Here is a 27297-nt window from a genome sequence, read left to right on the forward strand (position 1 = left end):
CCATAAGATTATCTCATGTACAAAGCCTTGGACTCGTTATAGGATGATGGTGTCCGGTTAGTACCTTGTAATAATCTTTGAGCGATGCAGAGCTCCATTTGATCGAGGCCCGAGGTGCTCGGTCGCCATAGCCATGGTCTCTGTGTGGGCTGTCTCGGCCACTCCATCGACGACTTTCAAACAGAAAGGCTCCCTCTCTGCCCAGGGCAGCCTGCTCCAAGCGCCATCACAGGATTCGTGTTCCGCTCCAAGGCCTGTGTCTCTGTGTCTCAAGAGGGAGCTTCTTGTTGCTGCTGGTGCCCTCGTTGCCTCTCATGCTGCCACGATGGTGATGCGAGGTAGCGCTGACGCCGTACAAGCAGAAAGGCCCCGTTTCTTTGAATTGGAAGGCTCCCATGGCGTCAAAGCCCTTGACATTAGAGAAGGCTCCGGAAGGACTCCTCTGCCAGGAGACAAGGTAGAAAGATATCAGAGATGCTATTGAGTAAAACAGTAAGAGCTCTATCGAAGAGCGATCTTCTGTGAGAGTGCATATAAGATTGAGTCTGTATATCTTACCCAGTTGCATAGTAAGAGTTTAAATAAGTTGTCTACTGCATTGATAGCCTGCGCACATTGGGGAAAATCTGTCAATGCGCAACAATTATAATGGTATATTGTTCTCATTTTTGTGGAACTCGTCAGAGTTTTATTATCAGGTTTTCTCCTTTCATTTAGGCTGCTGAAACGAGTTTAGGGGATGTTCTCCCTATGTATCTCGTTTCTGTTGATTGAAAAGTTAAAAATAAGCATGACTGGTGCTGCTCCAAGGACTGTCATGTGTGTTAGATGAGATTTTTCAATGAGGAGTTCACCGTATTTTGTGCTAGGAGTGTTGTTCGATAGCTGCGCATGTTCATGACCTATAAGTATGTAGATACGAAACTTTAGAAAAGTTTCTTTTTTTTGGGGGGGGGGGGTGAGATCAACACAGCAGCATTTATGCTGAACACTTCTGATCTAGAGATGTCAATAAAGAATTCATATTTTCATTTCTTTAGCAACAGTACCTGCTAGTGGATGACAGCAATCTTAATGTTAAGACTGATCCCTGACCTATACACTGGTTGCTTAGACTGTTAAAATGTAGAGTGAAATGATGAAGTAAAAGAACATAGCACAAGCATGACGTAATGTTTTCCAACCTTCTTAATGAGATCCCTGTTCACACACTTTTGCTTTTAGTGAAACCACTTCTCATTAGATTAAAGTGCAGTGCCGGTCATCTTTAATGTAGGATAATCAGAAAGAATAAGTAGGTTGCCAATTGCTGACAATCAATGTCATCCAGCTGAGAAGTTACTAAGGGATTGCAGAGGTGAATGTCTGAAGAAATCAAATGTACTGTGCAGACTGCATTGTGCTTTTTCATAGCTTTCTAAGTACTCCTCTGCACCTTTTCAAAGGCTAGATAGCTGCCAGATGCTTTAGGTGCTCAGCCATCCGGGCAAAATTTAGAAAGAACATTCTGCTGTTCCTCGTTTGCCTATCTGTGATAATAGTACATCATTCCCTTTGACCTACTCCCTAGTTTCCAATATTTTGGACAAGCATCCATATTCAACCTGACATTTATTCAAAAGGCTGTAGCAAGGTTTTGATTTTTTACTCTCATCTCAAATCCTAGCTCCATTTAAACATGTCCCATATCAGCTGACCTTGGAAAGAAGATGGAGATGTCAGGGAGCTCAGAACATTGATGATGGATGTTCTCCTTCAACCTACTTTATTCTTTTTGGGCTTCTTTTCACGAAGCTATGGCTTTGGTATCACTATTAGGTCCATGCTTGGATCAGCTTGGAAAAATCTAAAATGATAGCTGACTTGATCTCAACCTTGGTGAAATGTTCCCCTAGGATCCAACTTGCACATGAGACATGATGCAAGCCAAACTCATGACAAAAGGGACTGGACATCAGAATCACCTCCTTGTTGTAGAGCCAAACGGGCTTAGCCTCAAGCCTAGAAGCTAGCAACACTCTAGTTGCGACCATATCCCAAGGGTTGGCGTCCCATACCACCAGCCCACACCATCCTATTGTATAGATGTGTCGACCAATGGGCCAAGAGTCAAAGAGAAGTGATCACACAATGAATGTGCACCATAGGGCCTTGAGTCATATAAATAGGACTTGGCTACCCTAACCTCGAAGTGCTCCTAGTGCATTCTCACTAAGTCACTTCATGATCACTATGACCAATGCCACTAGTGACTATCTTGATGTCCAAGGACACAACACTTCCCCTCCTTATGAATGATTGCCATCCTTAGCAATATCATTAGGAATGAAGTGAAGAAAACGACTCTTCAATGAACGTATGCCCAAGTAGCCTCAGCCTTTGGGTGGTTTTTCCATTGATCAAATACTCGAGATAAATGGTCCTATGAGATCATTTAGTCCTAAGATTAATAATTAATTCAGATTTGAGTGGAACATAACAAGCAATATTCTCAAGCTGCAAGATTTCCTCCATCGGGACAATTTGCTTACCTTGTTCCAATCGTTCTTTTAAACAACTCATGTGGAACACAAGGCGAACTTGGATTTCCAAAGATAAGCCAAACTCATAGAGTATGCTACTTACCTTCTTGGTAATTTGGAAAGGATCGCAATACGTGGAGGACAATTTATAGCACTTGTTGATAGTCATTGAAATGGAGTCCTTTGGGACTTTAAGGTAAACCCACATGTCTTCTTGAAGCTCTCTAGGAGTATGATGTCAGTTACTATAAAACATGACATGAATTTGGGGGGCCGTTTTAATACTTTTCCTAGCAATTATCAACATCTCTTGCATATTGTGTTGAAAGTCGACTGCGAACTACATTTTCACCACCTTGAGCTTTGTGGCAATTGGTGGTTTCGGCTCATGATGGTACATAAGCATAAGTGGGCTATAACCTAGCCGAATGCTTAGCAGTGTTATAAGTAAACTCAATCTAACAAAGATAACACTCCCAATTAAATTGTCTATAGGAGATATATACTTGAAGCATAGTCTCCATAGTTTGATATGTTTGTCAGGTTTGTCCATCAGTTTCAGGAATTAGGATGTTCTAGGACAACATGGATAATCGAATTTAGGGCTTTTTGCGGCCATCTTTGTAGGAATGAATCGAGCCATTTTTGTCAACCGGTTGATCACAACCCAGATTATGTCATGAGCTCGATTTGTACAAGGTAACCCTACCACATAATCCATTGAAATGCTAGTCCATTTCCTATTAGGCATTTGTAAAAGATGCAACATCCTCGCTTGTCTGTGGCATTTAGCTTTGTTAAGCTAACACTGTGGGCACTTATGCACTTAAGACTCAACGATAGTCTTAATATGTGGCCAATAAAAATAACGAGTGACCAAGGCCAAAGTCCCTTGTATGCTAGGGTGTCCAGTGCTTGATGCATTGTGACACTCGTACATGTTTTTTTTTTTTTGGTAGATATCTAGATCATCGAGCACACACACTTTACCTTGTTTAAAAAGTAATCCATTACGAATGAAATTCTTTTCCACCATCTTTCTCTTAGTAGCTAGCCTTTGGGCATCCCAACCACCTAAACTTTCTAGACTATTAGATTCCTCTTGACCTAGTTGCTAGATTTTACCAAAGTGAAGATTGTTTTGGAAATGCGCTTTGAGAGAAAGATAGAAATCAGCTGAAATTTCAGAGGACAAGGAATTGACTTTAGGAATATGACTAAGAGCATCGGAAACCATATTAGTTGTTGTGAGAGTGTGCAACGAAAGAGAAACACGAATACAAAGAGAAGTAGAGAGAGAGAAAGAGAGGAAGTAAAAGATGAATGAAGAATACTGCACTGACTGAAGAAGAATACTAGTACAATGATGATGGATTAATTAGTCCTTGCATGCAACCCAAAGTGTCAGTGAGGGCACTAGATCAGGTTGATGACGATGGCAACACCAAGCACGGAGAGTAGTGTCGAAGTGTGTACTTGGAAAGGGAATATTGAATGTTGAAGAGTGTGTGTGTCTGCCCAGTGGAGGGATTGGCTATAATAGCCATAAATGCCTAAATCTGGCCAACCTGCACTAGTAGGTGCTAAAAAAGCTGGTTGACCAACATTTAATGTTGGTCACTAAAGAAAAATGCCAGAAAACATAGGGGCGACCTTGGAAATATCCCATATGATAATGAGAATGTCTGACTTGTGTATGTAGATTGTGGAAATCAGCAATTGGCCTAGGAATGCACACAAGAAGCCTTCAAATTAAAAAAATGTATTAAAACTGCTAGAGATCCTATGCCTCTGTCTAACTCTAATAGGGGCTCACAACTAAGAGATGACAAACTGACATAACTAACATAGGCACACTAACACTCCCTCTCAGATCTTGGGAGTATCTGAAGACCCAACAATCTAACCTCGATATGCTTCGTGAGAGCATGAAACACGAGGTTCTTTGCCAGAGCTAGATCACTCTGGTTGTCCACATGTGGCTCGGTAGGTGTAACTTTCCGTTTTACTAAACGCGTGATCCTGTCTCAAATGAATCTGAAAAAATGGGAGAAATGATTTTTTTTAAAAAATTCCCCCCTTATCCCTCCAGCCGACTGACAAGTTGGAGGGGGAGGGGAATAGAAGGAGCTATTAAGCTCCTTGGTGGAGCCTTATGGAAGGAGGGGGAACATGCGTGATGACACGCAGGGAGGGAAGATCCCCCTCCCCTCCACTATTTAAACGGGGGGGGGGGGGGGGCGTTGGAGATGGAGGGAGGCTAGAGCCGTGAGAAATAGAGGCCGAAGGATGAAGAGGACAACACTGCCGTGATTGCGAAGAGGAGAGTGCCGCCATAACACCGAGCTGAGGGAGGAGGACGGAAGGCTCTTGCCGCCTACATCCTGAGGCGGTCGCCGTTGCCATCGCCATCCAGTCCACGAAGAGCCGTCAGGGATTCGTCGTCCTCCACATGCCACGTACATTCAGAAGCTTCCAAGAAGCTTCTTGGAAGCTTCTAAGGGGGATCTCTAAGCCCCCTTTCTCATTGATATTCCCTTGAAAGTCCTTTAACCCTGGTTTCCGTTATAAACCCCCTTTGTTTCCCCCCGGGTTTAATCCCCCCTAAGCCCCCTTTGTTTCCCCCCTCGGGTTTAATCCTCCCTAAATCCCCTTTGTTCCTCCCCCCCCCCTTCTCCCCCCCCCCGCGGTTTTAAACCCCCCCTAGGATTTTTAAATTCCCTTTTCCCCTTAAGCCCCTGCCTTAGACTCTGGGAACCTACCCCCGGTTTTAATTCCCCTAAGACCTTTTTCACCCCCTTATAACCCTCGTAACCCTTCTTCAACCCCCCTCATAACTCTCATTTTCCCACAACTCCCTAAGCTTTTTTCCCTAATCCCCCGTATCCCCATTATTATTTTCCCCCCGAACCTAAAAATCCAAACCATCATCATGGCCTCGGATGGTATCCCGTAAGGGGAAAATAGCCGTGAGATAAAAGATAGGGAGGGAAAGTAGAGGGAGTGAAAAGAAGAAGTGAAGGAGGAAGAGTGGGAAAAAGACAAAAGAAAGGGGAAGGAGAAAACGGTGGAATTCCAGAAGAAAGAGGAAAAGGCTATCTCACATTCGAACTACGATGCCGCCGAAGAAAGTCCAAGGTGTAGCTGCGGGAGGATCATCCCCCGGTATCCATGTGGATATCTCACCCCAAAACCAGGTTTTTCTTCTTGGCTTTAATTCGGTTTTAAATTAATCATGCAAAGAAAAATTGTTAAGGATAGGATATATTTGTTCGAGTTATTTGTAACGAAGGAGTTTAGCTTATGAATGACAATGTATAGAACTTAGTTTCTTCAAATCGCATCAAGCATTATAAATTACGAGCAAGATTAACCTTTTACTATAGTAGTATATTTTAGTTAAATCCTAAGGTGTAGAAATTATATCTTGCACCATTAGTCTTATTCCTTTCGCAACGAATTGTTGTAAATGGTTGAATTCATGAAAGGTTTCTTTCGATGCTCAAATTACTAGGAAGTTATCTTGAATATTTGCACATCTTAGCAAGGCAAGTGTTGTTAGTTGGCACATCTTTAAGGAAAACGGAAGTTAAATTAAACTGTATTGACTGGGAAGTAAATTGTCACAAGGATAGCAAAACCGTAACAAGACGATTAATATTACCTTCCAAAAGATAACTGAATCAATCTAAACATAGAACCATTCAAACCCTAAACACGTGATTACTTTCCTTACTGTAGGGACAATCAATTTGTAAAGATAAGGAACTAGGGTTTGTCCCTAAGGTTCTTAAAAGAAGAAACCCTAGGCCTGACATACGTCAGCTTAAAGAATCTAAACAGATTATTCCATCGCAGGACTTGCGCAACAAGTATGAAATCATTTAGTCTTGTGATTGATTCACAAGGAGAAAGGGTAAAATCCCTCATCAAGGACGGCAGATCCCTACGCAAGTTATCTTGTAAAAAGACGTATATTTGGATATCCTTCTAAATAAGGAGAGTTGTAAATTGGAAACTAGCATATCTAAGGCACTTAGGGTTAACCAAATTGGGTATGCCCTACACCGGAATGTAAAAGATCTTGCTAATTTACAAGACACCTTGGGAACGAGTGCTGATACACTCAAAAAGGAAAGAACACTTCCTTAGCAGTTTGCCAAACAACTCGGTTGATTAACGGAAATGTTTGTGCTTGCTAGAGATTTTAGAGCTCTGTTTGAAATATGAATTACAAATTAAATAAGTACCTATACTTCAGGTTAAAGGCCTGAAGGGAGAGGCAGCTTTAGTTACCCTCGACTGCCTGCCTGACCCTAACCAAGGGGGTTGTTGACCGCGCCGGGAACGTGGACCGAACCCGCCGCGAGAGGTCTCTCCGTTGAGTTCTACTTGGAGCAGGAGGACGCTTGGGTGCCAGGGGGGGCTCTGGCCGTAAATCCCTCGCCTTCTGGGTCCTGCACAAGAGGTTAACGTGACTCGGGATTGGATCTCGAGGTTCGCATACTAGTTGACGGGCGGAAGCTTGGAATAGTGATCCCTGGAGATTACTGGATAGCCTTCGGGCAGATTATGGACAAGCCTACGGGCGGAACTCGTTGTATTTCAAAGATAAAATGATGAAATATCAAAAGAACTTGCTTGATGTTGTTTTTCTATGTCACGTGATAAGATTACGTGAAGGAACCAGTGTTTAACAAGGTTAATTAAAGAAGCTGATTGTTATATGTCAAATTAATGTGTTAGATAATTACATAACTAAAACAAACCGAGGAAAGTGCGGAGGATGGGCCATGGGTCGGTGGTCCCGGTTAGCCGAGAACTTTTCTCAAAAATCTCGAAGAACAGCGGAATGATCATCATCATCAAAACGAATAACGAGAACAATGACCTAAAGTTACGTCTTACCCGATTTACGTTGTTTTAGGGGAACGGAATGGGACTATGCCTTATGGCAGAGAGGTTGAGCTTGCATCCCTCTCGTTTCCCATTCTCTTTGAACCAAGTGCAGCGTGAATCCGCTTCGGACCTGGCGTTTCTGTGTAAAATAGTTCGCTCGGGTCTGTCGCTAGTTGCTGTTAGCTAATGACCCATCAGGAAAACCCTAATTTCGGTCGATCCTAAGTGGGAACGGCCAGGATACTTCCGCTACGTGGCAGACGCGGAAAGACCTAGATCGCAAAACCCGTAACATTCCACGGGAGTGCCGGGCGGAGCTTTCTAGACATCCTTTCCGATGGACTGCTAAGACGTGTCTTGTAAAGAAATTATTGCTGTCCAAACATTTCCTCATCTTCAATGCTGTCTTGCAGAACTATGAAGCGTGGAACAAGTTTTTGGTGTTTCGGGTCATGTTTATGATTGCAATGCATTCTCCGCTTTATAGACAGAATTGGGATGATGAACATCTTGGAGCAGATTTATAATCCATCACCTTTATACATAGAACGAAGATGGACGGGGTCTTCAGGAATCTACTATATAGCCGCCCACCGGTTTGCTTATCTTCAGACCAACCTAAAGAGGATCAAGTGGTTGGAAGACTTGAAAACCATTTTTGTGGAAGCTCACGTAAATTCGACTTTACATATTCAAGGTCGGAGGGTTGAAATGAACTCATATGTATATGAGGAAGTAACCCGTGTAATCCCAGCCGACAGGATTAAAGTGTTGGGCCGCCATGAGAAGTATGGATTCCAACGGAAAGGGTATTCTGAACTTTCAATGAATTATCGATTCCTAAAGATCCATGATCCAAAACCCTACTATTACACAGTTCCTGTAGACAAATACAATACAACGTTGTTCTCCCCAAACTGAATGTAATGATTGGATTATCATCACATGAGACGTTGTATAAGGCTACGCCCATGTAAATACAAATAAAGACTTCTTTTATCAATATCTGGCTGTGCATAAGAGATGTTAAAAAAAAAAGTTAAGTAGCTACATTGTTTACGAGATAGTTGAACTAAAGATAAGCTAACGTCAATTATCATATAATAACGTTAAGAAAACTTTTATCCAGGCACAACCCCAGGTACAGGTTCCAAATTCGCCCCCTACATCAAGTACTGCTGTGACCCAGGAGAAGAAGTTCCTCCTCAAGCAGATAAACCCACCTGAGTTTGACGGGAGAGGCAGATCTGTCCAGTCTGATGCTGAGATTTGGATTGAATCCATGGAGGATTACTTTGAAGCAGCTGGTACTGCACCTACCAATCGGGCCATGCTCGCTAAGTTAAAACTCACCGGCGAAGCCAGACTTTGGTGGAAGCAATGGTGCAGGGATCAAGGGACTTCAGAGGGGTCCGTTACCTGGGAGAAGTTGAAGAAAGCCGTGCAGGAGAGATATTTGCCACCTGCATATCGTACGCAGAAAATGAATGAGTTCTACGAGCTAAAACAGCTAGGACTCACCCTTGACGCATACTACTCTAAATTCGTCTCACTCTTAAAGTATGCGCCACAGATGGATATGACACAGCAGGTGTCCAAATTTTGTGCGGGCTTAAATCCACCCTTAAATACCCGTCTCGAATCTATGCGTCCATCAGATCTTCAGGATGCACTCATTCGAGCGGCGCCTATAATTTAGGAGTTGCAAGCTAGACCAAGGGGTAACAAAACTTGGTCCTATAATGACCCGAACAGTGGAGCATTCAGACCTCAAATGAAGAGAGTTCAAGGTCACAATCAGGGACAAAGGAAGAAAGCAAGGACAAATAACGTCAACAACTTTGTTTCTACTCAAAGTAACGGCCGAAACCTCCGTTGTTTCCACTGCAACGAACCCGGTCACTTCAAGAGGCAATGTCCCAAGCTCAGCGGAGGACATCGCCAAACATCTTTCCAAGGAGCAGGCCGCGGTCAAGGAGCCGCCACCCGTGGAAAAGGAAGAATTGCCTGCATTGCCAATAGGCAAAGATGCGAAGAAGAAGATGAGGAAGATCCGACTATGGAAGCAGAATTCGAAAGAGCGACAGTTCATGCCGCTTTACACAAGAAAGGGCCGAATCGCCAGTTCTCGGTGATTCAGACACCGTCGGACTATCAAGGTAAAAGTTTCAAAACTTTGATTGATTGTGGCAGTACACATTCCTTTATCTCACCAGTATGTGCAAAAAGATTAGGAATAGCCACAGTAGAAGCACCTACCCTGCTTGTGGAATTAGCAAACGGTCGTGAGGTAACTTGTACCAGGCAAACTGGTAAGGTGGAATTCTTTCTGGGAGGAAAGAAAACCTCAATTAAATTCAGAGTCATGAATTTAGGTATCCATGAGTGTTTACTCGGGATGGATTGGCTTAAGCCTAATGACGCCCACATCCACTGTGGAAAGGGTCAAGTTTCCTTTCGAAACTCTGAAAGGGAATTTGTCACAACTCAAGGTGAGACAGGAGTGCCAAGAATCCAATTAGCCAAAGTATCTCGGATCATTAAAGGAGTCAGAAAAGGACTACCTGTTTACCTGATCAAACTCAATAAGTTAGATCAAAAGCAAGAGTCTCATGAAGGACCTTCTTGGCTAAAAGAATACGCTGACTAATTCCCTGAGGAATTGATTGAACTTCCGCCTCCAAGAGAAGTAGATCATGAGATTAGGCTAGTGCCTGGAGCTGCACCAATTGCAAAGAGACCTTATAGAATGTCCATACCAGAAGCAATTGAGTTGAAGGAACAACTCAAGCAACTGTTAGATCAGGGTTACATCCGACCTAGCAACTCACCGTGGGGAGCTCCAGTACTATTCCAGAAAAAGAAAGATGGGACACTTCGACTATGTATTGATTACCGAGGGTTGAATCAATCAACAGTCAAGAACAAGTATCCTATTCCTAGAATAGATGAGCTTCTTGATCGTCTTCAAGGTGCAAAGATCTTCTCCAAGATTGATCTCAGGTCAGGTTACTATCAGATAAGGATCAAGGAAGAAGATATTCCAAAGACGGCCTTTAATACAAGATATGGACACTTTGAGTTCCTGGTTATGTCATTTGGGCTTACAAACGCACCTGCCACCTTCAACAGATTAATGCAAGATATTTTTAGACCATATCTTGATGATTTCGTGCTTGTCTTCTTCGATGACACTTTAGTCTATACTAAACAGGAAGAAGATCATGAACCTCAACTTCGGATTGTCCTTGAGATAATGAGGTTTCATAAGCTGTATGCAAAAATGAAGAAGTGTGCATTCTTCAAGCGTCAGATTGAATATCTGGGATTCATAGTATCATCAGAAGGAATATCAGTAGACCCAGCCAAGGTCAGAGATGTGCTTGAATGGGCAATACCAGTATCCGTCAAAGAAATACGTAGCTTTTTTGGATTGACAGGATGATATAGGGTCTTCATCACAAACTATGCTTTGATTGCAGCACCTCTTACAGATTTACTAAAGAAGCAGACTTCCATTACATGGTCAACTTCCGAACAAAATAGCTTCAACAAATTGAAGCAAAGTTTGGTATCAGCACCTATTCTAAAACTTCCTGACCTCAATAAGGAGTTCGAGGTAGTAACTGATGCTAGCATTCTTGCCTTGGGATGTGTACTTATGCAGGAAGGTCATCCAGTAGCATACTCTTCAAGGAAATTGAAGAGTCATGAAAAGAATTATGCCATGCATGACCTGGAATTACTAGCTGTCATCCATGCTCTAAAGCTTTGGAGACACTACCTGTTGGGTAACAAGTTTACTCTAGTAACCGATCATAAGAGTCTCAAATGGATTTTTACCCAGAACGAGCTCAACATGAGGCAACATCGGTGGATTGAAGTATTGGAGGAATATGATTTTGAAATCTAGTACCGACCAGGGAAAGAGAATGTAGTTGCCGATGCACTCAGTCGCAAGGCATTCCTAAATTCCCTAATCTTGCAGAATCCATCAACGGTCAGATCTCTGGCTACAAAGGTATCTATGCCAAACAACCCTATACTTGAACTAGCTAGAGAGGAAACATGCCATGATTTCGCCTACCAAACAATGATAAAGGAGATATCTACCAAGGAGCAGAATCAGAAGTTGCAAGCTAAGTATCAGGAATTTTCCATTGATAATGGACTTGTCTACTACAGAATAAGGCTGTGTATACCAGCAAGCCAGTCACTTAAGCAGGAGATATTATGGGAAGCACATGATTCTCCTTTCGCAGGACATCCTGGCTATGCTAAAACTCTTAATGCAGTTAAGAAGAGCTACCATTGGGAGAGGCTTAAAGGTGACGTTCTCAAGTATATCACTGAGTGTTTGTCTTGCCAACGTATCAAAGCCGAACATGTCATGATGCCAGGGAAACTGCAACCGCTTGACATTCCCCAAATGAAATGGGAATTCATCAGTGGATTTTGTTGTGGGCTTACCCCAAGTCCAAGGAGGATACAATTCCATTATGGTTGTGGTTGACATGCTTACCAAGGTTGCACACCTGATTCCAGTAAAGACAAATTATAAAGCCTCCGACATTGCGAGATTGTTTATCAAGGAGATATTCAAGCTACATGGGTTACCTAGAAGAATCATTAGTGATCGAGATTCTCTCTTCACATCACACTTCTGGAGAGCTATCTTTGAAGCTATTGGGACTCAACTCTGTTTTAGCACCGCCTACCATCCCCAAACGGATGGCCAAACAGAGCGAGTAAATCAAATCATTGTGGATATGCTTAGGGCATACTGCTGTCGAGAGCTGAAGAGGTGGATTCAATGCTTGCCATTAGTTGAATTTGCCTACAATGCTTCTTACCAGCAGAGCATTCAAATGACCCCTTTCCAGGCATTGTATGGTCATGATTGTCGAAGTCCCCTAAACTTTTCTGATCCAACCCTAAGAGTTGAAGCTTCAAGACAAATATTGGAGGACATGGATGATCAAATAAGGTCAATAAGACAAGACATACAAGCGGCCAAGGATAGGCAAAAGGCATACGCAGATTTGAAACGTCAAGATAGAGTCTTCGAAGAAGGAGACATGGTTTTCATCCATGTACGCCCTAAAAAGAGTTCTCTATCCCTAGGAGAATGCAAGAAGCTAAGTCCAAGATATTGTGGGCCATTTAAAATCCTCAAATGCCTAGGACCCAATGCTTATAGATTGCAACTCCCTAAGAACCTAAAGGTTCACAATGTATTCCATATCAGCCTATTGAAGAAATATGTACCCAACCCTAATCATGTACTTGATGACCAACAAATTGTAATGCCTAGTCAAGGAGTCCTTGAACTAAGGCCAGATAGGATCTTAGATGTTAGGGAGAGACAATTAAGATCCAGAACCTTGAGAGAATGCCTCGTCCAGTGGAAAGATTATCCCGAAGAGGATGCCACTTGGATAGATGAAGACACACTCAACCAACAATATCCCCAGTTTATTTCGAGATGAGGACATCTCGATTCCTCTAAGGGGGAGAGAATGTAACATTCCGTTTTACTAAACGCGTGATCTTGTCTCAAATGAATCTGAAAAAATGGGAGAAATGAAATTTTTTTTAAAAATTCCCCCCTTATCCCTCCAGCCGACTGACGAGCTGGAGGGGGAGGGGAATAGAAGGAGCTATTAAGCTCCTTAGTGGAGCCTTATGGAGGGAGGGGGAACATGCGTGATGACACGCAGGGAGGGAAGATCCCCCTCCCCTCCACTATTTAAACGAGGAGGGGGGGGGGGGGGCGCTGGAGATGGAGGGAGGCTGGAGCCGTGAGAAATAGAGGCCGAAGGATGAAGAGGACAACACTGCCGTGATTGCGAAGAGGAGAGTGCCGCCATAACACCGAGCTGAGGGAGGAGGACGGAAGGCTCTTGCCGCCTACATCCTGAGGCGGCCGCCGCTGCCATCGCTATCCAGTCCACGAAGAGCCGTTAGAGATTCGTCGTCCTCCACACGCCACGTACATTCAGAAGCTTCCAAGAAGCTTCTTGGAAGCTTCTAAGGGGGGATCTTTAAGCCCCCTTTCTCATTGATATTTCCTTGAAAGTCCTTTAACCCCGGTTTCCGTTATAAACCCCCTTTGTTTCCCCCCGGGTTTAATCCCCCCTAAGCTCCCTTTGTTTCCCCCCTTGGGTTTAATCCTCCCTAAATCCCCTTTGTTCCCCCCCCCCCCCCCCCCGGTTTTAAACCCCCCCCTAGGATTTTTAAATTCCCTTTTTCCCTTAAGTCCCTCCCTTAGACTTTGGGAACCTACCCTCAGTTTTAATTCCCCTAAGACCTTTTTCACCCCCTTATAACCCTCGTAACCCTTCTTCAACCCCCCTCATAACTCTCATTTTCCCACAACTCCCTAAGCTTTTTTTCCTAATCCCCTGTATCCCCATTATTATTTTCCCCCCGAATCTAAAAATCCAAACCATCATCATGGCCTCGGATGGTATCCCGTAAGGGGAAAATAGCCGTGAGATAAAAGATAGGGAGGGAAAGTAGAGGGAGTGAAAATAAGAAGTGAAGGAGGAAGAGTGGGAAAAAGACAAAAGAAAGGGAAGGAAGGAGAAGATGGTGGAATTCCAGAAGAAAGAGGAAAAGGCTATCTCACATTCGAACTACGATGCCGCCGAAGAAAGTCCAAGGTGTAGCTACGGGAGGGTCGTCCCCCGGTATCCATGTGGATATCTCACCCCAAAACCAGGTTTTTCTTCTTGGCTTTAATTCGGTTTTAAATCAATCATGCAAAGAAAAATTGTTAAGGATAGGATATATTTGTTCGAGTTATTTGTAACGAAGGAGGTTAGCTTATGAATGACAATGTATAGAACTTAGTTTCTTCAAATTGCATGAAGTATTATAAATTACGAGCAAGATTAACCTTTTACTATAGTAGTATATTTTAGTTAAATCCTAAGGTGTAGAAATTATATATTGTACCATTAGTCTTATTCCTTTTGCAACGAATCGTTGTAAATGGTTAAATTCATGAAAGGTTTCTTTCGATGCTCAAATTACTAGGAAGTTATCTTGAATATTTGCACATCTTAGCAAGGCAAGTGTTGTTAGTTGGCATGAGCTCATCTTTAAGGAAAACGGAAGTTAAATTAAACTGTATTGACTGGGAAGTAAATTGTCACAAGGATAGCAAAACCGTGACAAGACGATTAATATTACTTTCCAAAAGATAACTGAACCAATCTAAACATAGAAACATTCATACTCTAAACACTTGACTACTTTCCTTACTGTAGGGACAATCAATTTGTAAAGATAAGGAACTAGGGTTTGTCCCTAAGGTTCTTAAAAGAAGAAACCCTAGGCCTGACATACGTCAGCTTAAAGAATCTAAACAGATTATTCCATCGCAGGACTTGCGCAACAAGTATGAAATCATTTAGTCTTGTGATTGATTCACAAGGAGAAAGGGTAAAATCCCTCATCAAGGACGGCAGATCCCTACGCAAGTTATCTTGCAAAAAGACGTATTTTTGGATATCCTTCTAAATAAGGAGAGTTGTAAATTGGAAACTAGCATATCTAAGGCACTTAGGGTTAACCAAATTGGGTATGCCCTACATCGGAATGTAAAAGATCTTGCCAATTTACAAGACACCTTGGGAACGAGTGCTGATACACTCAAAAAGGAAAGAACACTTCCTTAGCAGTTTGCCAAACAACTCGGTTGATTAACGGAAATGTTTGTGCTTGCTAGAGATTTTAGAGCTCTGTTTGAAATATGAATTACAAATTAAATAAGTACCTATACTTCAGGTTAAAGGCCTGAAGGGAGAGGCAGCTTCAGTTACCCTCGACTGCCTGCCTGATCCTAACCAAGGGGGTTGTTGACCGCGCCGGAAACGTGGACCGAACCCGCCGCGAGAGGTCTCTCCGTTGAGTTCTACTTGGAGCAGGAGGACACTTGGGTGCCAGGGGGGGCTCTGGCCGTAAATCCCTCGCCTTCTGGGTCCTGCACAAGAGGCTAACGTGACTCGGGATTGGATCTCGAGGCCCGCATACTAGTTGAGGGGCGGAAGCTTGGAATAGTGATCCTTGGAGATTACTGGATAGCCTTCGGGCAGATTATGGACAAGCCTACGGGCGGAACTCGTTGCATTTCAAAGATAAAATGATGAAATATTAAAAGAACTTGCTTGATGTTGTTTTTCTATGTCACGTGATAAGATTACGTGAAGGAACAAGTGCTTAACAAGGTTAATTAAAGAAGCTGATTGTTATATGTCAAATTAATGTGTTAGATAATTACATAACTAAAACAAACCGAGGAAAGTGCGGAGGATGGGCCATGGGTCGGTGGTCCCGGTTAGCCGGGAACTTTTCTCAAAAATCTCGAAGAACAGCGGAATGATCATCATCATCAAAACGAATAACGAGAACGATGACCTAAAGTTACGTCTTACCCGATTTACGTTGTTTTAGGGGAACAGAATGGGACTATGCCTTATGGCAGAGAGGTTGAGCTTGCATCCCTCTCGTTTCCCATTCTCTTTGAACCAAGTGCAGCGTGAATCCGCTTCGGACCTGGCGTTTCTGCATAAAGTAGTTCGCTCGGGTCTGACGCTAGTTGCTGTTAGCTAATGACCCATCAGGAAAACCCTAATTTCGGTCGATCCTAAGTGGGAACGGCCAGGATACTTCCGCTACGTGGCAGACGCGGAAAGACCTAGATCGCAAAACCTGTAACATTCCACGGGAGTGCCGGGCGGAGCTTTCTAGACATCCTTTCCGATGGACTGCTAAGACGTGTCTTGGATAATACTAGGGGACACGTTACAGTAGGTCCAAGCTAAGGAAAGCCAAACTTTGCCAACATGTGGCGAAGCCAAACTGTCTTCATAGCTGTAGAACATAATGCATGATACTTTGCCTCTGTAGAAGAAAGGGCCACAATAGGTTGCTGCTTGTTACTCCACGAGATAACTCCCAATCCAAGGGAGAAGGCATAGCGTGTATTGGATTGGTGGGAATCCACGTCACTTGCCCAGCCAAAACTCCAACCAGAGAGAGTAACCCCCTCGCCATACATGATTCTATAGGATCAAGTCCCCTATAAATAACGAAGAACTCGCAAGGCCGCTCTCCAATGCTCTTAAGTGGAACTCTTCACGAAAGAAGACAACAGTGCCACAACAAAAGAAACATTCGGCCGAGTGTGAATCAGCTAGATGAGGGAACCAACAAGATACCTATAACAGGTGGCATTTGTAAGGGAGCTTTGGTTTCCAAAAGCTTGGACTTAGGGTCCATGGGGCAAGAAATAGGCTGACAATTGGCCATACTAAGCTCTAAGAGAAGCTTGGAAATGTACTTGTGCTGTGAAATAAAGATGCCTTGTTCCAGCTGATAGATCTCCATTCCAAGGAAGAAATGTAGGATCTTAAGATCTGTCATGTCAAATTGTTGTCGCAAATTCTCGAGTATGATCAATTGCTTGAGTAGAGTTCCCTATAATGATAAGATCATCCACGTATAAGATGAGCAAAACACACTTATCACCCTCAACCTTGGAGTATAGGTTGGGGTCATGAGCTGATCAATGGAAGACACTCTATAGAAAGAAGTGATCAATCCTTTGGTACCAAGCACGAGGAGCCTCCATGCCATAGAGGGCCTTCCGCAATTTGTAGACATGGCCCTCCTTCCCTTGCACAAGGAAACCTGGAGGCTTGGAAACATAAATCTTCTCCTCAAGGACACCATTCAAGAAGGCAGACTTTATGTCCATTTGATAAATAGGCCAATGGTAGTGGGTTGCAAGAGCCAAAATAAGCTAAATAGTAGACATTCAAGCTGTAGGTGCAAAAGTCTCAAAATAGTCTAAACTTTCCCTATGAGTAAAACCCTTGGCTACAAGCGTAGCTTTGTGCTTGTCCAAGGAGCCGTCTGCAAGTTATTTGGTCTTATAGACCTACTTCACATCTATTACCCCTTCCTCTTCGAGGGAACCAATTCTCAAGTTTGATTACCCTCAATAGAGTCTAGCTCCTCTTGTATAACTTGATGCCAAATATCGTGTGCAAGAGCCTCTTCAATTGTAGTAGGCTCACTGACATGAAGAATTTGTGATAGAAGAGTCTAGTTTACACAAAGTGAACTATTCCGCTAAGCCTATAAGTGAGCTGATTTTTGTGGACTTGTAGAAGTAGGAAAGTGAGAAACACCCGAATCTTGCATGAGTTGTCGGTACCAATGAGGAATTTGAATAGGCTTATTCTGTTGCGAGAGAGACTGAGTAGCCTTGGGTACCTGCAAAGCACCTGTCTGTGAAAGGGACTTTCCCTCACCAAGGGAAGGTGAATCCTTCCCAGTTGAAGAAGGCTCTCCCTCTGACGGTGCATTAGCCCTAGAAGACTCTGGAGTGGAGGTTGAAGGGGTGGAAGTATGTGACGAAGAAGTAGTTGTATCCATCAAAGGTGGTAGGGAAGGTGGAGTAGAGGGTGGAGGAGGAGGAGGGAGAGGAGCCGAAGACGAAGAAGGGGTGCTAAGAGGCAACTTGGAAGGAAGGAGAGGAACCAAGGGTGAGGGAGGGTTAGTTGATGATGAAGAATCACTTGGAATAGCACCATCAATAGGATCCTCAGAGGTTGAAACCTTGTTGAAGATCACACCCGTACTCACCTCAAGCTTTCATGTCTTCGGATCGTAGAGTTGATAGGCCTTCATGGTAGTGCTATAGCCCACGAAGATGGGCTTCTTGGACTTCGAGTCAAGCTTCATTTTCCTCTTCTTCTTGTCCACATGGACAAATGCATCACATCCAAAGATACAGAAGTGAGACACGGAGGGCTTTTGACCAAAGAAATCCTTGTAGGGAGTCATGTCTTGTAGTGTAGAAGTCGGGGGATGGTTGTGGATGTGAACTGTAGTAGCCACTATCTCACCCTAAAGGGAATGAGGAAGACCCTGATGCTCCAACATTGAAGAGGTTAGAAATAAACTCTCCACCATGATCAACACGCATGCCACAAACTTTGGATGTGATTTTGTGTCTCCACAAACGCCTTCCACTCACAGAAACGGGCGTACTCCTCGCTCTTGTACTCCAAAAAATAAGGCCACATATAACGATTGAAGTCATCGATAATCGGCATCAAATACTTCGCATTTCCAAGGTAGGTTGTGTCCATAGGTTCACAATGGTCAATGTGAACCAACTCAAGCGGGGTAGAAGTTTGCCTAGTGGCAACTTGGGGAAGAGGTTACCTATGCTGCTTGCCCCTCAAATAGCTAGGGCACAAAGTGTGAATAGGAGAAAAGTCCAAAAGTCTCTCCACCATCTTCTGCCAAGAAGCCCATCGTATAGCGTCAAAATTGAGATGACCATAGCGAGCATGCCAAAGCAGCCCAAGCTCATGGGAAAATCTTACGGCTAAGGCTATGAGCGCGTAAAGCCTACTCTCGTAGGATCCTGTCCAAAGAACTGCACCTGTAGAAGCGTCCTCCACTGTCACTGCATCCTGTGTAAATACCACGCGGGTACCAAGCCGTGTAAGACCATGAATAGACAATAGGTTAAAACCTACATTTCGTACATAGAGAACTTTGGTTGAAGAAGACTGCTTGTCTAGCAATAAAGGAATAGTCCCCACTCCTTGAATGGGAATGGTAGAGTTGTCACCAATGGTGTGCCCCCTTTAGCTCTCAGATCCTGAAGCCAATCGTGTTTGTAGGTCATGTGAGAAAAGGCTCCACTGTCAACGAGCTGAGCAGAAGAAGCAAGAGTTGTATCCTCCTCGGCAAATACATGTACAAAGACAAACTTTGTCGTTGTTGGGGCGGCCTTTGTATCCTTCAAATCCTTCTTGTTTGGCTTCAAATGGGGGTACTTTTGCAAACTCCTCTTTGGGATGAGTGCCCATCCCACAGTGTGGACACTTGGGCACTTGGGCTTCTTTTTCTCCTTCTCATCCTTCTTGTCCTTGGCTTGCTCCTTCTTCTTCTTCTCTCCACTTGTACCTATAGTAAATGCCTTGGTGGAGCAAGAACCACTATCCTCAACCTCTTTGAGTTGCTCGTCATGCTCTAAGACAGGCGGTGAAGGTTTCTCTCATAAGAGTGTTTTGCGGGTCCTTGATGTGATAAGGGTGGTGTAGAAGACATCGGACCGAGGAGATGGCAACTGAGTTAGAAGAATCATAGCCATGTCTTTAGAGGATATCATTTGACCAAGAGAGGCAAGCTCACCTCTCATGTCCTCCATCTTCGTAATATGCTCCTTCATAGAGGAGGAATCATCAAGATTGAGCATCCGCAACTTCTTCTCAAGGGAAATCTTGTGGGCAAATGTCTTGTGCTGATATAAAGACACAAGCTTCTTCCACACTTATGCTGCGGTTTTCAACTTATGAATATGCACAAGGACAGAATCTTGCAAACTCATAAAGAGAAAGGATTGGGCTCGAGAGTTGAGTCGATCCCACAAGGCTGCTCAGTCTATAGAAGTCCCATTTGCTAGATTCTCCTTGTTGAGCTAAAACATGCTTTATAGCTGATTAGCTCCTTTAGACAGTCCCAAAACACTCTTAATTAATGAAAAACACAAATTTGGTGTGCAATTTGAGAGTTGCAGTGGTCCCCCAAAACCCTAAATTTTTGGGGCACCCTCAACATCTATAAATAGACAAGCTACCCACCATTCAGCCTCATTCTTTTGTTAGGTTTCTCACTCTATGGTTCAGATTTCAGCCATCAGCCACCTAGCATCCGCTGTCCAGTCATCACCAACTGCAGCCCATCACTATCCAATCCTAGGCGGCTTGTTTTCAGCCATCGTCCTACTGTTTGGAGGTCTCCATATGCTCTGTCATCATAGCACTTGATCAACTTGCGTTTTCAGTATCTAGCGTTAGGAGATAGGCTATTGCCATCTCTTCTGATCACATAGGTATTTCAACGAATGGTGGTTCGTTCAAATAATAAATCGGGTGTTGTATAAGTAATGATGCCATATCTTAAGTGCATGGATGATCGTCAATAATTCCTTCTCTTGAGTAGTATAACGTGTTTAGGCATTGGCGAGCTTATGGCTCTTGAATGTGATAGGTCGGCCATCTTGATAAATGACAGTACCTACAACATAGTTGCTCGCATCCGTGTAAACCTCAAAAGATTTATTCGAATTGATAATCTGCAATATCGGTGCAGTGGTAACAAGTCGTTTTAATGTTTGAAAACATTGATTGAGCCCACTAATCCGAATAATTGGTGGACTAACGTGCTTCGTCTTGTTTCAGATATTCTTAAGCAAACATGTCAAGGCTTCAACAATATGAGTATATTTTTTAATGAATTTTGAAAAAAACCTAGTAAAACATTTTTTTAGAAAAAAACTTGCCTTATAATCCTTAGAATAGGCCAATAAATCACTACTCATACATTTTTAAGATCAATGTGAATGCGATCAATGGATATGACATGACAAAGTTATAGGAGCTTCGTGCGAAAGAATTCACACTTAGATAGTTTGGTGAATAATTGCTCTCACCTTAAAAGATGTAAGATGATACATAGGTGTTTGGCATGTTCCTTCAATGCCTTACTATAAATAAGGATGTTGTCAAGAAAAATGACTATCCATTTTTCAAGGTACAGATGAAATAAATCATTCGTTATCTGTTGGAAAGTTACGGAGTATTGGTCAATCCAAAAGGTAGAATAAAAAATTGATAATGTCTATATTGTATTCAAAATGCGATTTTTGGGATATTCTCTAAAGCTACTCGCTCGATCACATGAAAACGATCATTAAGCTCAAAAGAAAGTACATGATTGTTATAATCAATATACAAGGAGTAAATTTTCTCAAAGAACCATGGCATGTCAAAAATGATATTGACATGTTCAAGGCTCATGAGTAAAAAATCCATGATTTGATAGTACTGTTGGATCGAAAGATCAAAGTTCAATATCGTGTGATCCTAGTGATCCACTGTAGAGCCCTTCATATACTGGATACGATAAATTCGGTCAGCAAGTACTGTTTGGAGTTGCAGTCTTTGTACCAAATGAGAAGAAATAAAATTATGAGTAGAACCATTATCAAATAAAACTGTAACGTCTTGGCCATTTATACACAGGTCATGCAGACCAAAAGTAGTTTTATTACTGGCACCACCATTGCTATTACTAGGATTAACAAAACAATCTTCGAATAAAATTTCAGAAGATATACCTGGAGCTTCAAGAGTATTTATTGAAGTCTTGGAAGTAGATTTTTGCTTTTTTGTTTTGGGGGTACTTGCAATCACTGTGAAAGTAATTTGTTTGATGGCGGGTGAAACAATGGCCCTCCAAGTGATCCTTGTTGCCAGTGACCTTATGCTTACCATCCTTTTTGCTTATGCAACTTTGAGGACGATTGATGAGTTTTTACTAGCGTGCTGATTTCTTGACTTAAAGACTAGGTAGCCTGATGGGAACCCCTAGTCGACTGGTTGTCTCTACTTGTAGCCAAAGTGTTATCAACATTTTTTAGATATGTGTAGACATCCTCGAGTGAATAAAGAGGATTGTGGAGCACCTCATTTTGGTAGTTTGGTAGCAATCCAAAAAGGTATTGCATGTAGAGCAGCGCTTGAGGATTGTTCATGGCCTTCGTTTTTTACAATAGATCTGTAAAATCTTGAGAGTATGCATCTAAGCTCTTCTTTCCTATATCAAGCTTAGATAATTTCAAACATTTGGCTTGTTGTTTCCTTCAAAAGTAGTCTCTAGATATTTGACTTTCCAATACTGAACAATGCATTATGCAGGGAATGTGATGCATTACACATTTGAATGTTTCATGTGTTAAATATTGATTAAATATTTTATATTCATATTTGTAACCTTATAAACGATTGCATTCCTTACTTTCCAACCCTCTTTGTTCAGTAGAAACTTGTTTCATACTAAAGTCTATCATAACAATGGTTTGAAACCACCTTGCTTGAAGTTAGAGAAATATAACTCATGTTGGAAGAATTCACATTAACACTAATGAGCCTTTGTGGCTTTACATGGGTGTGTGTTTCGTTGCGGTCTAAGTGGCAAGTGCAAATCAAGTCACAAACTCTTTTCTGAGTGAATTGAAGTAATTCATTACTTCTATTCAGAAGTCTTTGTTAGGAGAAAGGCTACTACTAGTTGTAGGATTTTTTGATCTGCATTCATTAGTATCTTCCACATAATAAGGCATGCAAAATGATAAAATTGTCCTTCGTCTTTTGTTTTTAATGAGGAATTTTGACATTAATGTGTTGATTAATGACATTTCTTTGATATTTTCTTCTTTCAGGTGGCAATTCATTATTATGCGAGGCTTGCAGCTAAGCAAGGTTGGCGCTTTGACTCAACTTATGACCACAAAGATAACACAGGCGCTCCCGAGCCTTTCATATTCACTTTAGGATCTAGCACTGTAAGATTTGATTGCCTTTCAATTTCTATGTCGATATACCTTTCTCTTACCTAGTTGCAATAATCTTAGATCACACTTATAAAGCTTGATCATACGAGCAAACATTCCCATAAAAGCCTTAGGCAGGATTTTAACTGGGTGATGTTGGTTGCACACGTGCTGCAAAAATGGTTCCCCAAATGATACCATACCAACATTTGCAACACCCATAGCAGGTTTTCCAAGACCAGTCCTAGTTCTTTGCACACCAAACTGCCTTGTAGGGCCTCCTTTGTTTCCATATATTTTACTTCACATCCCTTGGCTGTATGCCAATGTTACCATTCATAACATTATGCATTTTGGGTGACATACCTCTAAACATATTCCCTTGCATCCCTGGCTACATGCCAATGTTACAGTACATACCAGTATGCATTCTGTGTAGCGTACCCCTAAACATATGCCTTTGCAAACCTTGCACAACAGGATTAAAACCAGCAGCATATTGCCCTAGCATTTCATGGCTGCTTGAAGCATTTCCAGCTGTAGCATGAAATATTGAACCACTGCCAAAGTAGTTTTGATGTGCTGAAGGTTGTGGAATAGTTGATTCTCTGAAATTTGTAATTCGGCACCTTCCCTAAAGGTGGATTATTGAAATGGAGCTACCTGTGTATTTGGCATACCCAGAATGTGTCCATTGAAAGGCATATGAAGAGATTGTCACTAATATCTACGCATCCAATGCATTTGCAGCTTGCTGTCCCTCTTCTTTGTGATCATGTATAGATGCATTATCATGCAATGATTGCCTTTTCTTTGAGGATTCTTACGGTGGGTCCTTAATCATAAGTGAGCTGCTCACTACACCAAACTTAAGCTTAGGGCTTGCATTACAACTTAATTGAGTGAGTTAGTGGGTGAAACTTTCGATGTAAACTATTGTAAGATGCAAACTTTCAACTCAATGAAAGTTTCACATTGCACCATGTTCCTTTTGCCTTGTCCTCGTACCACATACCCTGTACAGTTGTCCATTGCATGTGCCAGTGTCAAATCCTTTGCTGCAGCCCTAAATGCAGTAGTACAAGAAGTTTGTAGGCTGGATGGCATGTTGGAGAGAAGCATGGCAGTCACAGGTCCATGGAGCAGCACTCATAGCAGCAAAACACAGCCGCTGGAGTGATTATGGCAGTGTTTGATGGGATTGAAGCCTCGATGGACTTGTGGTGATGGAAATGATGATATAATGATGGAGGGAGAATTCTAGTGATGTAGTGGGATGATAAGGGATAAGAGTGGCAATGATCAATGATTCCTTTTTATAGAAACTTCTGAGCCAGTTATTCTACCATAATTCTAGAATATTGTTTTAATCTTTACTTCTTTTTGGTACTGTTTTTAGAGGCAGAAAAATGGTAGAAAATTATGATTAATTGGTGGCTTAATGGTGACCTAGTGACAGAACCGTGAAGCTAGATATTAGTTGTTTTAAGAAAATTAGAGCCTCAACATGCGAGTGTTTGGTCTTTAATGCGATTCTGTAATATTGATTACCTCTTCTTGACATGCAGAACTTAATAACAGTTCTGGCTTATGTTGTAAAGTTTGTGTCAGTTTCTAGATGCCAATCAGATTTGCATGCTGTGCAGGTGATTGAAGGGCTTAACTCGGCAGTGCGCACCATGAAGGAAGGAGGTGTTCGCCGTGTTATTATTCCTCCATCACAGGGTTACCAAAACACCTTGCAAGAACCAGTTCCTCCAAATGTATGTTTCTACCAAATCTTAACCTGCTAATTTATGGATGTAAAGTTGCTTCAAGGTAAGACCTCTGGTTGGCAAATCTTGCAAACTTCAGAGCACTTGAAAGTCGCTTTAGCTCAAGAGTTATTAACACATTTGTGAATGTCGACTAACATTAGATTCTCTACTGTGAGAGGAAGCTGCTTAAAATCCTTAGACTGAAGTGGAGTCTTGCTATGTTCACTTTCAGGAGTTTAGGAGCTTGAGCAATATTAAAAAAAAAACTTATAGAATTTTTAATGTACGTCCCTTGTATTTTAGCACAGGCTGGGGCTCACACTCTGTGAAATGTCTTCTAGGCATCACTCCTTACAATTTTTGTAGTGAGTATCCAAGTTGAGGTGCTAAAAGAAGAGTGGGGAAGTTTGCCACAAGGAATAGGCTTTGAATTAGAGAGGGGGAATATGATCGTGCCTTTAAGCACATTGTGATGGAATTTGAATTCAATGTGTGATTTCATTCTAAGAAGCTCTAGCATGACTGTCTGTAATATAAATAAGTGAGAAAAATCCTGAAGAGAATCATCTGGAAGGGTGTTTCATTGCACATGGGTATGTGGAATACCATGATTTGCCTTGATTTTTAAATAAATGAGAAGACTTCTGAAGAGAATGGTCTGGAAGGGTGTTTTGTTGCAAATGGTTATATGGATTTTGACCCTTGAAACACATCCATGTTTGCCAGATTTGGCTTGGAACCATTAAACTTGCTGTTTGATTTACAGTCTTGTGAAAATCTCATTTTGACACGTTCCAAAAGCCATAGAACAGAAGGATACAAGAGGGAATGTGTGTGTTCTGTTCTCTTGTACTCTCTGCTCCAGCTTTCATTAGTTGGCAATGCATTCGCGTCCTTATCAGTACCAGGCACCAGAAACCGAAACATGATCAAGTGGAGGGAACACATGGTATCCTTCTCCAGCTTATAAGCACACATAACATGTGGTCTGGGGATACATTCAGAGATTACAATGATGGTGTGCTCTCTCTTGCTGGGGCTGGCCAACTGTCCTGCTAAGGTCATGATCTTTCAAAAGAGAGGATGGGCAGAGTGTGTGACAAGTGAGCTGAGTGACAATTGGCAGCAGGCTGTTGTGTTCTGTTTCTCTAAGGATGAAACTGAACAGCAGAGTGAATGAATGATGGGAATTTACAGATTATAGAAACATTGTGCTGCAGGGACAGTAAAACCAATTCATGCTGTGTGAAACTTGTGTGCTTGTCTTGATGGCACTACATAATATGGCATATTTTTGGTTTGTGCCCAATGGTACCAGATGTGGAGCTGATTGAGACTGCTTTAGTAATTCGCGCAGCCTCTGACCCCTCGCTAACTGATTCTGAGTCGCCTTGTCAAGATCTGGATGCTGCTGGTGTTGAACTTTAGCAAGCCCTAAATTTTACTGATCTTCAACAAGTATGAATTGTCTGTTGCAGGTGTTTGACAGGCAGCACCTATTCACAACAATCTTCAATCCAACTCGTTTGGCAAATGGGGAAGGTTCCACTCTTGGTACCCTTATCTTTGATATCGAATTGCTGCGGATCAGACCATCTTGACTGATGGGCAAGTAGCAGCTTTATGAAGAGCTGAATCTGTTATGCTCATCTTTCTGTCCGTTGGCTGTTTGTACTATAGGCATATTGATGTTGCCACTGTGATTGCTGTGTGCATTAAAATGTATTCTATACAAAATCCATTGGTCCATACTTGCTTCTGGGGTTGATTATTGGTCTTATCACTAACTTCATCATGACACACCCAGCTTACTAATTTTCTTCCTTCCCATAGGAGCTGGATATGCCCACTTTATTGTGCATCACAAAGTAGAATGGGAAAATAGTAAAGCAAAGATTTAAGTCAGTGTGAAATGTGACAAATGATCTTTAGACATTAAGTCAATGAACAATTCTCCTGAAAAGTCAAATATCTAAATATAGTACTTTCAATTTTAAAAAAACGTAGTTTGAACCAAGAGTAGCAAATCCATTTCAACATCATAATGTTCACAATCATGGAATCATCTTGACGACTACTTGCATGCCTTATTGAGCATTGATATTTAGCTTTAATGATTAATCCTTTAGATTAAGTAAAGCCATCCATTGATCTGTGCCTGATGCATAATTATACATTTTGCAATATATGCTATGTGCTTCAACTTAGTCTAGTTTGCATGGTCATGCACTCAAGTTGGACTTAGGGCCTACATGGTGGCCAATAAACTACATGCTATTATATTGGCCCCAAGGGTAATTTTGGATCAATTTCACCTCTTTAACTTGATCTTATTTCCCTTAAGATAGCTAAATTCTTAGCTTGTAAGTCTCCAATGTCATGTTATATGTTGCCATGATCAACATGCATATCATTGCTATGTTGGAGGCCACTCAAATGCCCACCTCCTTGTTACGCTAGTACTCTAATAAGTTTCCCAAATTAGTGTGCATTAGGGGGCAAGTTTTGAGGGGCATCTTTGGAGGTCCCAAGTAGATTAGCAACTTGATAGTGGAAGGGAACATGTTTACATGCATCAATATAGGTGGATAGTGCTTAGTGGGATGGTTGGATTGCATAGATATCCTAGAACTATAATAGATGGGAGGTGCTATTTTCTAGTATATTATCAATATTGAATATATGTTGTACT

At 42.1% G+C, this 27297-nt stretch overlaps 1 protein-coding gene across 3 annotated transcripts; it reads left to right on the forward strand.

Annotated features, from left to right (window-relative positions):
- LOC148041565 (FKBP-like peptidyl-prolyl cis-trans isomerase family protein) lies at positions 1-26570 on the forward strand. Of its 3 annotated transcripts, none has more exons than XM_087680761.1 (4): positions 1-457; positions 22738-22860; positions 24495-24611; positions 26084-26556. In XM_087680761.1, the coding sequence occupies exons 1-4, from the start codon at positions 134-136 to the stop codon at positions 26204-26206; spliced, it is 687 nt and encodes a 228-aa protein (XP_087536887.1). In that variant the 5' UTR covers positions 1-133; the 3' UTR covers positions 26207-26556. The 3 variants fall into 3 exon arrangements, with proteins under 3 accessions (XP_087536887.1, XP_087536897.1, XP_087536891.1); XM_087680771.1 differs by having other exon boundaries at positions 247-457; positions 22738-22777; positions 26084-26570; XM_087680765.1 differs by having other exon boundaries at positions 372-492; positions 26084-26566.
- The last annotated feature ends 727 nt before the right edge of the window (positions 26571-27297 follow it).

This window comes from Lygodium microphyllum, chromosome 1, assembly GCF_053477565.2.
Source record: "Lygodium microphyllum isolate KBCC chromosome 1, Lygodium_microphyllum_v1.1.10, whole genome shotgun sequence".
NCBI classification, from domain to species: Eukaryota; Viridiplantae; Streptophyta; class Polypodiopsida; order Schizaeales; family Lygodiaceae; genus Lygodium; species Lygodium microphyllum.

Bases quoted from the DNA above. Each gene is read 5' to 3' on its own strand.
- LOC148041565 (XM_087680761.1), top strand. From the start codon at position 134: ATGGTCTCTGTGTGGGCTGTCTCGGCCACTCCATCGACGACTTTCAAA. The intron at 458-22,737 runs GTAGAAAGATAT...TTCTTCTTTCAG, and splicing joins CTCCTCTGCCAGGAGACAAG to GTGGCAATTCATTATTATGC. The intron at 22,861-24,494 runs GTAAGATTTGAT...CATGCTGTGCAG, and splicing joins TCACTTTAGGATCTAGCACT to GTGATTGAAGGGCTTAACTC.